Below are 16,873 nucleotides of genomic sequence, written 5' to 3' on the forward strand. Positions count from 1 at the left end.
TTTATTAAACAGATGTATTTATTAAAATAATATTTTAGTCACCAAACATATTTAGAAATTGAAAGATAATACAATTAAATTCAAGCTAAATATTGCAAAAAAAAAAAAAAAAAAAAAACAACCTACAAAATTTCAACTAAATTTTTCATTTTCTTGCTTCTTTTGATTTTTCCTCTTTTTTTAAAATTTGTTTTTAATATTTTTCTACAACATAAATTTCGCTGTACTAGTTTTTGGAACGTTATCGTAAGTTATTTTGTTAGATGAGCTCCAGATTTAGGTTCAGTACTGATTAATCTAACGTATATGCACAAATATAATATTGTATAGCTTCCTATTAAAAATATGAATTTAAAATTTAGATTTGTGAGGCGTGTACTTATACTGAGCAATGTGAGTTTGTGTCGGTAGATTTCAAGTATAGTACATAATGTTTCATAATATTTTTTTCCATACAAAAAACTTCACAGTTCTATTCATATCTGTATTTAATCTTCAAAAAATATATATACAAAAATATATTTTCGTGTTAGAAATGTATGCAAATTAGATATTTGAATACCTAATTAAATATATCTAATTTGCATATTTAAACATAACATTTGAGAAAACTTGCAGTGCAAAAACACTTTGCAATTCTTAGTGTAATCAGTTAGTTGCATGGGGAAAAATAGTAAAAGTATTAATTTTATAATAGTAAAAGATTTATTGTTTTTAACCTGCAGTGCATCAACTTATTGAAATGTTTGACATGAAACAATAAATTTACAATAAATCTAAATCCACCCAACAACAAATTTCTTACAATAAAATCAAGGATTTTCACAATAAAAAGGTTGATTAAAGTAGCCCTGAAAGAGCCTGTAAATGTGATGTTATTTAGAGCTACACGCTTGTGAACTTTGGCTTTTAGCCGTGACTTTAATAACTGTTATTTTAGCTCATTGTACAAAGGTAAAATTATAGCATGTGTGTGTGTGTGTATTAGTGCTACACTGTCACCATGTGGAGACACCTGAGAAATACATTTCATATACTAACCTGTCCATTTGCACAAAAATATCTGCATGCACACAGAAAGGAATATTTTGATTCAGCTGGGGCTGACTGACTTACAGATGACCAAAGGAAAGACAAAAAAGGAAGAAAATCATGAACAGAAAGATATAAAGAGCTTTTTTAAGTTTACTTGTATTTAATCAAACATTTTTACTTTAACATATGTAAATAAAAAAATCAATATACTAAAACATTAAAAATATTTCAAAAGACAAATCAATACAAAAATCTGACATTGAAAAATACTAAAGAAAATGCAACAAGTTACCTAAGAATTGTGTCTCAGATTATTTACATAATTCATTTAATCCTCTCATATTCACCTCATTTCAGTTCTGGATTTGTTTTTAGTTTGTTAGTGTTTTTGGAAAGTACACAGCAGACACATTTTAAGGCTGGACTGTATGTATATCTCATGCAGATTAGATAACTATAAATGTATTGAGCTATTAATAAGAAACAATGCCTCGATTCAAACAAATTGTTTTGTGTTTGTGTTTCTCATGTACTGGATGTGTAAAAATGAGTCTACGATGACAAAGTGAGAGGAATAAATGAATGTTCAGATGCGTTCACACTTCCCAGAATAAAGCACAGTCACAGACCGAAGTCACATTATTAGCTTGTGAATTAGAGGAAAGTGTTGCTAATTTTCAACTCATGAAAGCAGAAATAGACTGACTAGAGAAAACCTTGTGTTGCTCCGTCTGTTTCTCAGTGTGTTCAGAAGACATGAGGGCCGATGTAAACGGCGAGGCGCAGGACTGAGCTGGTCTGGTAGTTCATCAGTGGATTTACCGACTGCATCTCCAGGTCCAGGACGTACTCCTTCGGCCCCGTCACGGTCCGCGCCAAAACCAGCATAGCACTGATGTTGTTGATTTGCTGAAAACACAACATGATAAAACATCAATAAAAGTATAAGCTTAAAGCAAAGACAAGTGAAGAAGGGAAATGTTAAAGATTTTACAATAGTTTAAGTCACAAATAAGTGTAAAGATGAAAATAGTCATTTAATATTAAAAAGTAAAACATTTTAAAGGAAATAGCTTTTCAAAAAGAAAAGAAAAATATATGAGTTATATACATTTTTACAAAAGCTTTCAATTACAAATGAATGTTCTTCTTATCAGCTTTCTATGCATCATTTTATTAGCATGCACACAAAATGAGAGACTTTCAGTCCGTCTCAACTTGCATCAAAAATATTTTACTGTAATTTATGTACAGGGTGGGCCATTGATATGGATTCACCTTTATAAAATGGGAATGGTTGGTGATATTAACGTCCTGTTGGGGCACATTAGTATATGTAAGGGGGCTTATAAATAATTCATGAAAGAATGAAGTTACTTTTAAAACCAAGCACATAATTGTTTTTCTTGTGAAATTCCCAATGAGTTTATTAAGGTGTATCCATATAAATGGCCCACCCTGTAGTACTTCAGTCTTATTTTGAATTTTGTATATATTATTTCTCGTTAATAAATACTTAACTTTTTTATTCTTTAGTCATTATTATTTGTATATATTTTATACTATTAAAGCTAAAATATTTTTTTTATTTAGTTTTGAAGTTAGTAGCTTTAATGCTTAATCTAATGTGAAATATTAAATATTAGGAACTTTTAACACTTTTTAAGTTTTACAAAGAAAATGGCAAGATTCCAAATTCAGTATTGAATTCAAGTATTATGCATGTGTTTTTCATTAAATAAATGGTACCATAGATCAGTCTCAAAAATAATACATTTACAAAATTAAGTTTATAGAATTAGAATTTATGAATTGGATTTGTGTATTTTTGAATTGCGTTTTAAACTTACAAATTGAATTTGTTGTATTTATGAACCGTGTTTAGAACCTACAAATTGGATTTGTGTATTTATGAACTGGATTTTGAAACTACAAATTATATCTGTGTATTTAAGAATCAGGTTTAGAACCTATGAATTGGATTTATGTATTTGTGAATTGTCTTTTATTACCTACAAATTGGATTTGTGTATTTATGAATCTTGTTTTAAACTGACAAATTGGATTTATGTGTTTATGAATCATGTTTAAAACCTATGAATTATATTTGTGTATTTAAGTATTGTGTTTAGAACCTATGAATTGGATTAGTGTATTTGTGAATTGGGTTTCAAACTTATAAATTAGATTTGTGTATTTATAAATTGTTTTTTATTACCTACAAATTGGATTTGTGTATTTATTAATTGTGTTTAGAACCTACAAATGGATTTGTGTTTATGAATCGTGTTTTAAACTTATAAATTATATTTGTGTATTTAAGAATCGTGTTTAGAACCTATGAATTGGATTTGTGCTTTCATGAATGTTTTAAACTTACGAAATGGATTTGTGTATTTACAAATTGTGTTTTGAACTTATGTATTTGATTTGTTTATTTATGAATCATGTTTAGAACTTTCAAATTGGATTTGCAAATGTGAATCTTGCTATAGATGTATACATTTAATTTCGTAAATGTATTATTTTTGAGACTGATCTGGCTCTATACATGGTGAGCAACTGAGATTTTTCAAACATAATTCTTTTTAAACTTTTGAACAGTTTTGTAGAAATAAAAAAAAATAATATCAATATCACAGGTTACATAACATAAGTTGGTGCCTGTTGATGTCTCTCTGACTGACCCGTATGTAGAATTCCTCATTTTGGTCTCCAGATCGGATGCGGAAGGAGTTGTAGGCTCCAGGATAGACACTGGTGGCCTGAATCTGGAAGATGTCGGAGGGAACGGAGCGTTCAGACGTGATGCTCATGTATCGATGCACAATAGAGAAGGGCAGATCACGGCACTCCGGCTTCACTACCGGACAAATACAACGACTGCACACAAAAACAAACACACAACCAAGTGGTAAAACAGAAAATTGTTAATACCTGGCATACGTTAAACAAGATTATTTCATAATTTTTGTTTGAGGGCAAAAAGAAGTTTGAATAGGCAGAGTGACAGTATACTGTTGTAGTATGTGGCGTTGTAAATGTGTCATGCTGCTCACACAAACCCATATCAGTACAAAGAGAGAAACATTTAAACATCTGCCAAACTTCCATTTTCAATTTACAGTGGACAGACACCAAATGGGACAGTGCTTAGAAATTGTAAAGATGTGCGACGCCACGCAGTGGTGCTTCTCGTCCAGTGTGTGGACCCTCTCATAGTCTTTAAAATCTCTGCAAGCAATCGTCCAAGTGTGGATATATCTGTACCAGGTCTTCTTCTCTATTATCCTGTTTATTCATGTATATAACTGGGTGTGGTTGTGTTGGATGTTGTTCTCCTGTCTGAGCTCAAAGGAAGCTCAAAGGTGTTTAGGAACCAAAAAAAATGCACTTCACCAAAGAGTTTGCTTTGATGAGGTGTTTTGAACTTCCAAAACAAAGTCAAAACGAATGTAGTATGTGTAGTATGAATTGTAGTGTTGGGGCACTTTCGTGTTACTGAACATAAATTTACATCTACATTATGTCCTTAAAGTCAGGGAACAAAATATTTTATTAAAAGTTTTATAAATATATAAATAAATGTTAATTGTCTGGTTTCTTCAGCTATCGCTCAGAAGGAAAATCTTTGTTTAAACTTTAAAGAAATCAAGATAATGATTGATAAGAATTTTTTTTGCAGTGAAACTGACAGCATAGTTACCGTTTGTATATATGATAATGAGTCTTTAGTTTTCACCGCATACACTGTAAGCCAGGGGTCTTAAACTCAAATTGGCGGGGGGACTTTTCAGTGACTGAAAGTTCATAGGAGGGCCGTTTTAACGTTTAAGTACAAGCGAAAAGTGGAAACCTGACACAATAGATGCATCTTAGGACAACAGACATGACGTTTATATTTCAAGCATTACCTGTCATCAGTGATAATGCAAATTAGCACGTTTATTGTGACACACATCAGCTGCTAAAATATAGCTGTGGTTGTTATGTGTATGGCTAAACGGTCAAAACTCAAGCTTTTAGTTTCTTGTTGTACATATTGAAGTGGTAGTTTAAACTGCTCTGAAAATACTACAAATAATGAGCATAATAATTATTATTCTGCACCAACCTATTGTATTGTCCCAATAGCTTAAGAACAGCAGAAAGCTGTTTGGGTAACTTAAGTGATTTTACTGGCCATTTGTTTTCTGAATATCTTTCTTTTTTTTTTGTAAAACTACAACAAGAAGGTAAAAGTATCTACATATTCACATTTACTTTAACAAGTTCACTACAACTAGCAGTACAATTTTACCAATGTACATAATTTTTTTGCAAATCTTAAGCATATGAGGGAAATCTATTCAATCACACCATTTGAATCGAATATTAGGGAATAGATCATATTCGTTACAACACCAGCACAATGTGTAAACCATGAAGTGTTTGTACAACAAAATGCAAGAGGTATACAACTAATAATAATCAAACACACCTTGAATATTTACAAAAATAGAACTTTAGTAAAAATAGAGCACTTACGGGCATATATTTTTAAGGTTTAAATTAGCCACAGATTTAAAACGCATGCGTGTTATTCGTGACCGTACACCGAGAAAATGAAAGTAAAACTAATCTGAATGAAGTACTTTCAATATTGACCTAGTGGCTAGATGCAACTGCACAACAACAATAGTGGTTCAAAAATATGTTTTGGTGGGCCGAATGTTGCTATATTTTTGACGTCAGTTGCAGGCCAGAGAGAGGAGGGGGTGGGCTACAAATACCCGCAGGCCGGTAGTTTGAGACCCCTACTGTAAGCAGTATATTTATTATAATACACTGGACCTTATCTGACCCATCAGAGCAAAATGAGACTCTGAAAAAAGAAGTTACTTAGGGAGAGACTGCAATCTTATAGAGCTGATGCTGCAGTATACTGTACATAATAAAAAAATTAGATGTTGTTGACCTTGCTTGGATGAATGTAAACCTATTCATAACCAGGAAGTTATAAAAGCATCTCACTTCTCTGAGACCTGGATGTAGGGCTCCTGGCAGCGGTTGGCGCTCACACACTGATGTCCTCCATGGATGTTCACACAGACCTGTCCTTCTCCACACTGATGACTGCCAGTCTCACACTCATTCACATCTACACACAGCAAATAATAAAAACATAGCAAATTGAAATGCAAGATTGATTTAGAGATATAAATGTTGTTAGGGGTGCAGAAATGACTTTCACCCTGGCAGAGTCGAGATCCAAGTAGCTCGTAGCCTTCTGGACAAACACAGGAGAATTTTCCAGGCTCATTCACACACTGATACTGGCACAAGATACTGGAGTAGCTGCACTCGTTGATGTCTGCCAGGACAGACACAGAAAACTCAGTGAAACATCGGTCTATCATCACTGAGTGGTACGGTACGGTTCCGTTTGGTACGCTATTATGAACGTTTTCACTGTCAAAAAGCGTACCGAACCTAACCGTACCATACCTCTTTTTCGGCACCCTTTCGAAAGGGTACCAAACGGGAGAAAGAGAAAGCTGAACACTGAATGGTTACAGAGATCTGTCACGAGCTCGTGGAGCTACACAGAATGTAAACAAAGGAACCGCCATGTTTTTTTAAATTCAAAGCCGAGACATTACATGGAAATATATGCATAATAACGAGCCATGGATGACCCAAGCTCAAACAAACCTTGACATCGTCTCGATGAACAGGAACAGACACAAAGCCAAGAAGAAAAATCTGCCGTGTCCTGTTGTTGTTTTACGAGCCCTTCTAAAAGTGCGAGTGGTATTCGTGATTCGTATTCGCGATGGCTTCTATATTTGATATAACGAACTTCTTGAGCTGATGATTATAACGTGTGTGTGTGTTTATTGAAGTGTCTCTGTCATCTGATCCATTCAGAAAAAAAAAGGACAAGCACGAGAGTGAAGCGGGAGTGAAACGCGGAAAAACAAGAGAAGCCATCAAAACACAGGAGCAAACTTGTTTTAGCAACCTGAATTATGAACATACTGCCATGTTTATCTGCGTCTTTTGGATTATTATGAACCGGGTATGACAAAATTACTGTCTAACAGAGCTTACATGTGCTGGTGAAAATTACAGACATGATGAGAGGTTTGCACTGACTGTGGGCTATATTGCGTGTGTTTTTGAACTCAAATAATTACTAAACGTTTGCTGTGAGTAATTTTTCTGTAATTAATAATATATTGGAGACTGTAAGGGGCTGTATGTGTTCATATATTTTGCATTTATGTATTAATTTTATACAGTACAGTACATATTTTTTTACAGTAGCCTATTTTCATAGTCATTGATCTGCAGTTATAATCAAATTATATTCATAAGTATATAAGTAAACCAGTATTTATGTGTATAAAGCATCTGTTTTGTGAGAAGTGCTGCTCATTATGATATGTGAACGACTCGTACAGCTTTTCCATAGACATTTATTTGAGCGAGCATGACGTAGACTAAAACTTTGTCATACACCACGCCCACCAAAAGGGTAACGTTACCCTTTGTGATGGAAATGCAAGCCTGATAAAGGTGACCCGTACCGACCCGAACCGTACCGTACTGTAACAGTCAGTGGAAATGAGGCATTAGTAACAATTTGGTTAAAGTCTTGTACACTAACCATTGCATGAGTAGCCATCAGGTCCCAGGTCATAGCCTTGATCACAGCGGCACAGGAACGTCCCGTAACTGTTGTAACACCTTTGCTGACAAGGTGCTCCCATTTCACACTCATTTACATCTGATGACAAACAATAGAGATATTAGATGGTTTTGCTCATCTGGAGGACAGAAAAAAAGTTTCCTCATTTAAATACTATTAATTTTGACTAGGTTTCAATGCTTATTTAGCAAAACTGTGCTATTAAAAGGCTAAATTCAGTACACTCCACATTGATAATGTAAACTCTATACAGGCAAACTGATAACTTGCTTTTTTTCCTTGTCTCTGATTGCAGAGGCATAGAATTTACATAGCATATGGCCAAAATATATTTTTAATATTCAGTTTTAAATGGGATGACACGGTAGATTTTTTAGAAGGAATATTAAAAAGAAAAGAAAAATGAAGAATTTGTAAGAATTAAACAATTCTGATAATGTTAATGACCATGTAATCCAAAAAAAGTGTATGAAAAATATTGTAACTCATTCAAAAATGTATACATTTTATCACAAGTAATATATTTTGGTGAAACTTGATCAATTGGATCAATCGTAATCAGATAACTAATTAACTGTAACTCCGAGCACCAGTCAGTGAACTTTCTGTATAGGTAATTTTTTTTAAATAAATAGAAAATTATGTTTTATGGTTACAAAGAAAAACCTTAAAATAACCATTAAAAGGTTGCAGACCAGACAAGAAGTATCAGTAAAAATGCATAATATTTATCCCATCATTATTAACAAACATATTATCTTTAACCACTTAGCTTCGTGATCTGGTATTGTGCAGTCCTTTGTGCTTTTCACATTTGGTATGAGATTGTGTACAGATATCATAGTTAAAGATATCACATACACAGACACACTGCAGTATTACATCACACTTAGGTTCTCGATGAATTTGCTCTTCAGTGTTTGTACTCCAGCAATGAAATTTAACCACACTTAAATGACCTAAACTGAACTTCAACTCTGAAATCTGGACTGACACAGTTTCAATATATTACAACTTCTATGTTAAGCTGCTTTGATACAATGTACATTGTAAAAGCGCTAAAGAAATAAAGATGAATTTAATTGAATTAAAATAATCTCCAGATGTAAACTCTATCATGTTTTAAAGTTACATCATGGTAAAAAAAGAGAAAAGTTCTGTCATGACCCCAACAAAATAAAAAAAATAAAAAACATATTATTAAACGTTATTAAACCATTAAACATGTTGTTTGTCAAGTGAATTTAGTTGGAATATGGATCTCAGATTCGAGAACTCACCAACACAGGATCGGTTGTTTCCAGCCAGCTGAAAGCCTGGTTCACACTCACAAGAGAAAGATCCTGGCACGTTCACACAGCGATGCTGACAGTACCTGTACCTGCACTCGTCGATATCTAGCAGACAAGAGGACACACTTAATTTACACTGTAGAACAACTGGAGATCATTTAAAGAGACGCACTGCAGGCAAAAAACACAGATTATGTTCATGCACCTCGAAACGTTGAGATTTTGGGTTTAATATTCAAGTTTATATTATATGTGTATACTCAAGAACAATATGATCATAGATAATACTTAAGTTCTTTACCTGGCTGTCCACAATATTCTAAATTACAGAGTGAAAGAAGAGATTCCCTCTTAACTCTATTATGCCTAACCTTACTTCGTTCATTGTTCAGATTTTTGTGCCAAAAATCTATATTAATTATAAAAACAATAGTACCAAATATTGGAGCATATTTTAATTATAGATCATTTGCACATTCAAGCCTAAACCTTTTAAAATGACTGCAAACTGTCTAAGTGCTACAAAATGTAAACACATTCACATTCTCAAAACAGAAAGACTGAAGGTCATTTCTCTCACCCACACACTCTATGCCAATCTTGCTGTAGCCGTCAGGACACTGACAGGTGAAGGTGCCCACTGTGTTGATACATTCCTGGCTGGGCTGGCAGTCATGCATGTTCAGCTCACACTCATCAATATCTGTTCAACACAAAATGCACACACACAATATTTTTAAATGCGTCAGGACACTAGTACACCCACCGCTACTGCATGCTCCTTTATAAAAAGCCATAACATAGAAAAGTGTCCAATCATATAAGATGGTCATTTGTACTTTTCCCTCATCTAAATCCACATGAATGTTTTCCACAATATTAATAAGGTGTTAAAAACCACTTAAATCTAATTATACATTTTATTATATACATCTTGTATATATCTCTCGTTCAGCCGCAGCCTACCTCCCCAAGTTCCCCACCAAATCCCCTATTTTTGCACTACTATTTATTATCTTACATCTACATAGTACTTCTTGTATATTTCTCACGTTCTACCTCAGAACTGTTTACTCCACCTTGACCTACCCCCTCTTATCCTCTATTTTGCACTACTTTTTATCGTCTACAGCCATTTCCACTGTAGCTTGTTCTTTAGTGTGATCTATTAAAAACTTACATTTACAAGTTTGCACTGAGTAGTGTGCACTCAGTGCACCTTATCACATCACACATGAATATATAATGTACATTGTATACGTGTACAGTGACATTAAATGGCATTCTATTCTATTCTATTCTATTCTATTCTATTCTAAATATTAGTTCCCAAATCTGGCCTTAAAGGAAGGATTTACCTCAAAATGAAAATTCTGTCATTTACTCATCCTCAAGCAGTTCCTGAAAAGGTATTCTGAAAATGCTGGAAACTAGCAGCCATTTACGTACAGAGTGAGAATTGTTTTATTCAACATTCTTTGAAATATCTTCTTTTGTGCTTAACGCAAAGAAAATACACACACAACAGTTTGAACATGCTTAAGGGCGACTACATGATGGCAGATTTATCATTTTTGGGAGAACTCTCTCTTTAACTCACTCACCCACGCAGGACTCTCCTTGGGCCCTGTAGCCAAGTGGACATGGGTTGAAGGCCTCGTTTTCTGGCACTGGCACAGGCACATTGGGCTCTGATTGGCTGGCAGTCTCAGGTGCAGTGATCACGTAGGAGGAGCGAGGAAGACACAGATAACCACCATAATGATTGAAGCACTTCATTTCTCCTCGACAGGCCTCCAGAATGGTCTCACACTCATTTATGTCTGCGTACAATAGAAAACACAAAGTAAGGCATGTTCTTTTTATTGTCTTTTATTTGAACAAAATGGATTAAATTATTTCAATTTCTTTTCTTAACTGAAACTGAAACCATAGCAAATAATTTCTGTTTTGATGATATTTTGTTCATTAACTCGTAAGTTTTTTCAAACACTTTTGTATGTTAAATCAAACAAAAGGCTCAGGGGTAGCTTAAACAATGTGTTGGTGCTCTCTGGGTAAGGGATTCATCAGAATAAACAGCACAAGTAAGTCCAAGGCACTCGAGAAATGTGGAAAAATATTAAAAACCCTTTATTGCCATGTCAATAAAGGCTTTTTAATATTTGTAGAGTACCTTGGACTGGTTTTAGCTGTTTACTTATGAATATTTTTATCCAATGAACAATAAAACATATGTAAGATAATAAATATATAAATTAATTTCTTCTGAGCAAAATAACTGAAGTTTTTTAAGAAATGTTTCAGAATTGTTTAATTGATGCCATCTAAGACGTTAACCAACAGAAAATCTGCAAATTAACAAAAGTGCTTTCTTTTATATAAAAACAAACAAACAAACAAACAAACAAACAAATAAATAATGTCATACAGGTTATTTTAGTGGATATATGGGTGAACTATCAATTTAAGAGAATCAGTAAAAGGGAAAAAATAAATAAATAAATAAAGCAAATTAAGTTTATTGCGCAAATTAGGTTTACTAAATAAAATAGTAAGAATTGTGATGTTAAAAGAAAGATTTTAATCATGATTAAATGAAAATATGAAACTATTTGGTTTGTATTTATAGAAAGAAAATGGTTTATTCCTAAATATGCTGTAAAATACAAAGATTTTAGTACTTCAAAAATATAGGGAGACTGATCATACATGTTGTATTGGTTGTTGGTAAAAACAAAAATCTAAAATAAATTATTAAAAATATATAATTAATATAAGAAAATATAGAATAGGAAAATTATTGAAACACTTCATTTTTGATTCAATGGGAGTTTTTTCTTCTTGCTATTTAGAAATAACGTCTACAACAGGGATGCCCAAACTAGGTCCTGGAAAGCCGGTGTCCTGCAGAGTTTAGTTCCAACCCCAATTAGACACACCTGAACCAGCTAATTAAGCTCTTTCTAGGTATACTACAAACTTCCAGGCAGGTGTGTTGAAGGAAAGCTAAATTATGCAGAACACCGACCGAAGATCAAAGAACTCTGACCAGAGAAAAACTCTTTGACATCACTTCACAGTAAACCTGCAAGTAATATGTTTATAGAACAAAAGGAGAGGGGAACCATACTAATAAAGGCTATTTCTGAGTTGATATTGCTTTTTAGTATATCGGTCTGCGTGGGACTGGTTTTTCATCCCCACTCCCACCAGATTTTATTTCCGCTTCCGCTATTTATTCACACTGTTTCCCGCTGTCAGATTCCTGCTATATTTAAGGACAGCACATGCACACGTTGCTTTCGTCACTCTGTCACTCCACAACAATTCAATCCGATTCAAAGCTAAAAGTGCTCCTCAGACCTGGAGATCAGCTAAATGTATTATAAAAATTGTAAAACTTAAATGATTAACTCTAAAGCAGTTGTAAAATGAGCCTATTTTTTTTTAAAGTGTAGTGTTTTTATTTTTATTTTTTGCAATTTATTTGGGTAATATATCCCAAAAATCATTTTAACATTGAAAATAAAGACATTTGCATAAACATGAAGCTTTAGCTGGACATTTACAAGCAAGATTTTTGACTACATCACATCTGCTTGAATGTTTTAACCTTTAAGGACTCAGGATGGAGACCGCGCATATAACATGTAACCAACAAAATATTCAGAAGCGAAAATCATCGAATTTTTATCGCTATCTCCCTCTCTCTTTCTCCAGCACATGACCTTCCACCCACCTCGACAGAGTTGAGTCTGCTCGTCCCACTCATAGCCATCTGTACAGTCCTGGAAGAGAAAACACACTGTATTATGTGTTATCTTTACTCACCAGCACTCACACTCAAACACATTTGCTGACGGGAACATGACTTCTAATGCAACCCTCAGCCCGGCAGCATAAAATACAAGGACATTTAAGTAGGAAGTCAGACAGACATGCTCATGTGGAGAAGGAACATGGAGAAATTGTCATACATACTCACTGTGTAAGCTTCACTTTCAGCAGGAGACTGGCAGATTGTACCAGGAAGAAGAGCCAGACCCACGCAAACAAACACATATGTGGCCTTCATAGTTACAGGACACTCACACTGTCACATACACAGCTGGAAGGAGGGCTGAACAAATGTATAGGTGTTGTTAAAACACTTTTACTCCAAAAGGTTCAATGAGAGAGGGAACAGAAGTGCAGGAGGGTCTGTTCAGTTCCTTTGGGGATATAAAAAGAGGGCAGGCAAACAGGAGAGGTGAGACCTTGTTAAAAAAAAAAGAATAACATATGTAATTGCAAATAAAAATGTTAACAGGAGTACATTTGGAACACAGACATTTGGAAGCAGTGAAGGTGGCCTGTTGAAAAGGCCAGCTCTGCTGATCACCTCCATATGGTTTGCTTTGGATATTGAATGTGTGTTGGTGCCCTCATTTGAATCATTAGCTCTGATTTACGATTTATTTATACATTTACAGTGAAGTTTTTTTCTTTTTTTCTTAGAACAGATTTAATACATTTTTCACTTTACAATAACATTCCATTAGTTAATGTTAGTTGATGCATTTACTGACATAAACAAAAAATTAACTCTACTAGTACAGCATTAATTATACATCATTTCAACATTTACTGTGTCCAGTTATGATTGATAACATTAATGAAAATAAATATGTCCATGCACTTAGAGTGCATTAACTAAATTTAACATAGATGAATAAATACTGTAATAAATGTATTGCTCATTGCTTATTGATGTAGGTAAATACATTCACGATAATAATAACTTCTTAAAGTAAAGTGGGACCTATATATTGAACTATAAATATATTTTTTAAAAGTCAATTAAAAACGTAAGTGTAGACAAAGAACATGTTACATAATTTGTTTAAATTGCATTAAAATTGTTGTCTTTTCTCCTGCGATTATTTAATAAATTATAGAGGGCAGACCATTGGTACTTTTTATTTTACAACATTTTTCATAGCAATAAACCTATCTGGTAGAGCGCGGTGATTTATATTTGATTAAATAAAATGTGTACATTTTTTAAAAGAAAAATTTACAATAGGATATAATTTGTTTACTTAACATTAAAAATAGTTAACATTAATAAATGCAATATTATACATTATTTAAAGGATATAGCCCAAAGTGAACTAAATCTAAACAGCTACGTGTATTAATGTATCTTACCAAATGAATAAACACTAACAAATGAACTGCTCATAATACCTAATGTCAGTCAATCCATCAACCGTCAATGTAAGTAATGGGCCGTACTTTAGTGTTACCATAAAAACCACATAAGTCACTCTGTAATGCTAAAACAATGCTGATGTATACTGTATGCATAATCCATGCTCATTTGTAATGCATCAATGTTCATTTATATGATTTAAAATATGTAAATGCAAAAACAAGTAGCTAAAGTATAAATTAAAATGAAGTGCATGGTTTACTTTATGCCTATAATGCATGAGCTATTATTAACCTGTTAAACGTGTTTATAAAAGAAATGTCCACAAGCTAAGCTAGTATCAACTTGCTTGAACCAACACCAAAACTCATAAAAGCTTAACTTTTCTTTTCCGAGATAAATCTACAGCTTTTCAGCAAATACTACTATCAGCATCAGTGATACTATAAATGTAAGTTTGTGATTTTGATCTTGTTAAAAAGGCAGTTTTTGAAAACAAGACAAGTTGGTGCATATAATCAGACGCTGCATGGAAGACTTTCCATTCCTCACATTCAGTGACCTGGAGATTCATGCTGACTGTACTACTGTACACAAATCTTTACACAAGAATTAACATGAATACATCAATTCATACCCACAGAAAATGTTCAAGTAGCTATTTAAAAACATTTATTTGCATAAGACTTCACGGTGCATAATTTCAGCTTTTTTAAGTTTCTACTAGCATTATTCACTTTTATTGTTGTAAATTAGCATTTATGGAGCTTTCATTTCATGTAGCAAACTACGCTGTAATAAATTATGGGTTCCACACAACTACTCTAATCAAAGTTAACTTGTTTTTACAAATCTCAGCGGATTTAACATGAAACATTTAAGTTGTCCTTAAAAAAATGCAGCAATTGAGTTGACTTAGATCATTTTAAATAGATTAGCCTGAAGAAGCGGCACAATATTTGTTTTGTGTGTGTGCTTTCCTGTATAGTTTCAAATATTTTCAGACTTATTTGCATGTTTACCTTTACTCTTTAATGCTAAAATTAATTTAGCACATTAGTTATGGTCCTTAAATAATCAGACTCGAATTTCCATTGATTTCTAAAGGCTCTACTGTTTGTTCTGGAAAGGAGACAGACATGGCAAATTTCTGCAGGATATGACTATACACACTCAGATCCTTCCATAAACAAGCCCCCAGCTTGGTCAGTAATCATCAGCTACAATGTTTGGTAACACTTGAAGTCTCACTATTAACTTGTGGCTCATTACCTGCTAATATACTGGCTGTTTATTTGCACATATAGTATGTATTCTGCATGATTTTATAGTACATCCTTAATCTTACACAAAAAAATATGACACAAAGTCATGAAAACAAATGTTTCTATAATACTTTAACGTAATTTTAAGAAGTTATTTAGGTTTGATTGAATATTTTTGTCAGTTTTACTGAAGTACGTGGAGATGACTACAAGTGTTCATTTGATTCAACAAAAAAAATAGTCAGCGATAATTTTTTACAGTGTAAATAATACCTTAATAACTGGTAATAAACCGCAAACTGGAAGATTACTGAGGCAAACAACATACTTAATGGTTTGTTAATAGGGAGAATTAAAGCCCAAAGTAGTCAAGTAGGACTAAAGTTTCCTTTTTTTTAAAAAGCAAAGAACTGAACAACTTTATGTCACTAATTAAAACATTCCATCAGAGCTGCAAAAAACTTTGAGCAGTAGATCCCAGGACTGATGAAAACTATTTTTTCATGCATGTTTTCTCTCACTTGGATTATTCATTTCTCTGCTGGATTTAAAACATTTCAATTCAAATAAATTTGGCTGAACACTTACTTTTCTTGCTATATTCTTCAGTCTCAAAGTCTCCTTATATCTCTTTCTGGCAGCATATAGCAGAGCACAAACAAGACCTAGGCACTGAAATCTGTTGGGAAGTGTATTATGAATGTGAGGAAAGGTGTAATGCTATTGTAAGGAGTCTAGGACGTCCCACTTCTTCCCCTCCACCCAGTCCCGTTTGGCTCCTGCACCTCTGCCACCCTTCACCCTCCTGCCATGTTTCTCCTTCAGCCCACAAATGACATAAATTTCTGCTTTCTGGAGTAAATCTTAAAATTCATCAAACAAAAAAACTAAATCATGTCCGGCGGCAAAACAATCCATCTGGGTTTTGTTAGACAAATCCTTAATTACTTCCCATTTTTAATTCACTCTGCCTTGTAAACTTTCGTACTGATCAAGCTTGCTTGTGTCTGACACTGCTGGGTATTTACTAGGGGGTGTCGAAAAGGAATGCAGACAGGGTAAAAAAAAGTTAAAAAAAAGAAGGCCAGGCCTCTGTTTTGACTGTAAAACACTAGCCGATGCCAGAAACATCATGCGTCTTCATTACACAAAGAAGGTTGAGCACCATTAAGACAATGGCTTTGATGGAAACAACAGAGGCAGCCTACTTTCAGAAACAGCAGGGAATGTTCCCATGAGGACGTTTATGCAAGAATTTTCCATGACCATTTGTAGAGGGTGACAGCTGTCCCAGGTCAGGCCTTTTATAAGGTAGTAAAAGTGTCTCCTCATCCATCCACTGCAGAGCTGACCAGCCAACTGAAGACCCCATGCTGCTACTATTACCCTG

At 33.8% G+C, this 16,873-nt stretch overlaps 1 protein-coding gene across 1 annotated transcript; it reads right to left on the reverse strand.

The window, feature by feature from the left end:
* Positions 1-13,210, reverse strand: efemp2b (EGF containing fibulin extracellular matrix protein 2b). The gene is given in 10 exon segments (NM_001160358.2): positions 1-1,944; positions 3,723-3,918; positions 6,049-6,175; positions 6,269-6,388; positions 7,688-7,807; positions 9,010-9,126; positions 9,602-9,724; positions 10,626-10,844; positions 12,764-12,812; positions 13,010-13,210. Coding segments are annotated over 10 exon segments (1,323 nt in total). The 5' UTR covers positions 13,100-13,210; the 3' UTR covers positions 1-1,782.
* Positions 13,211-16,873: the final 3,663 nt, after the last annotated feature.

The sequence above is a fragment of the Danio rerio genome, chromosome 21, assembly GCF_049306965.1.
Source record: "Danio rerio strain Tuebingen ecotype United States chromosome 21, GRCz12tu, whole genome shotgun sequence".
NCBI classification, from domain to species: domain Eukaryota; kingdom Metazoa; phylum Chordata; class Actinopteri; order Cypriniformes; family Danionidae; genus Danio; species Danio rerio.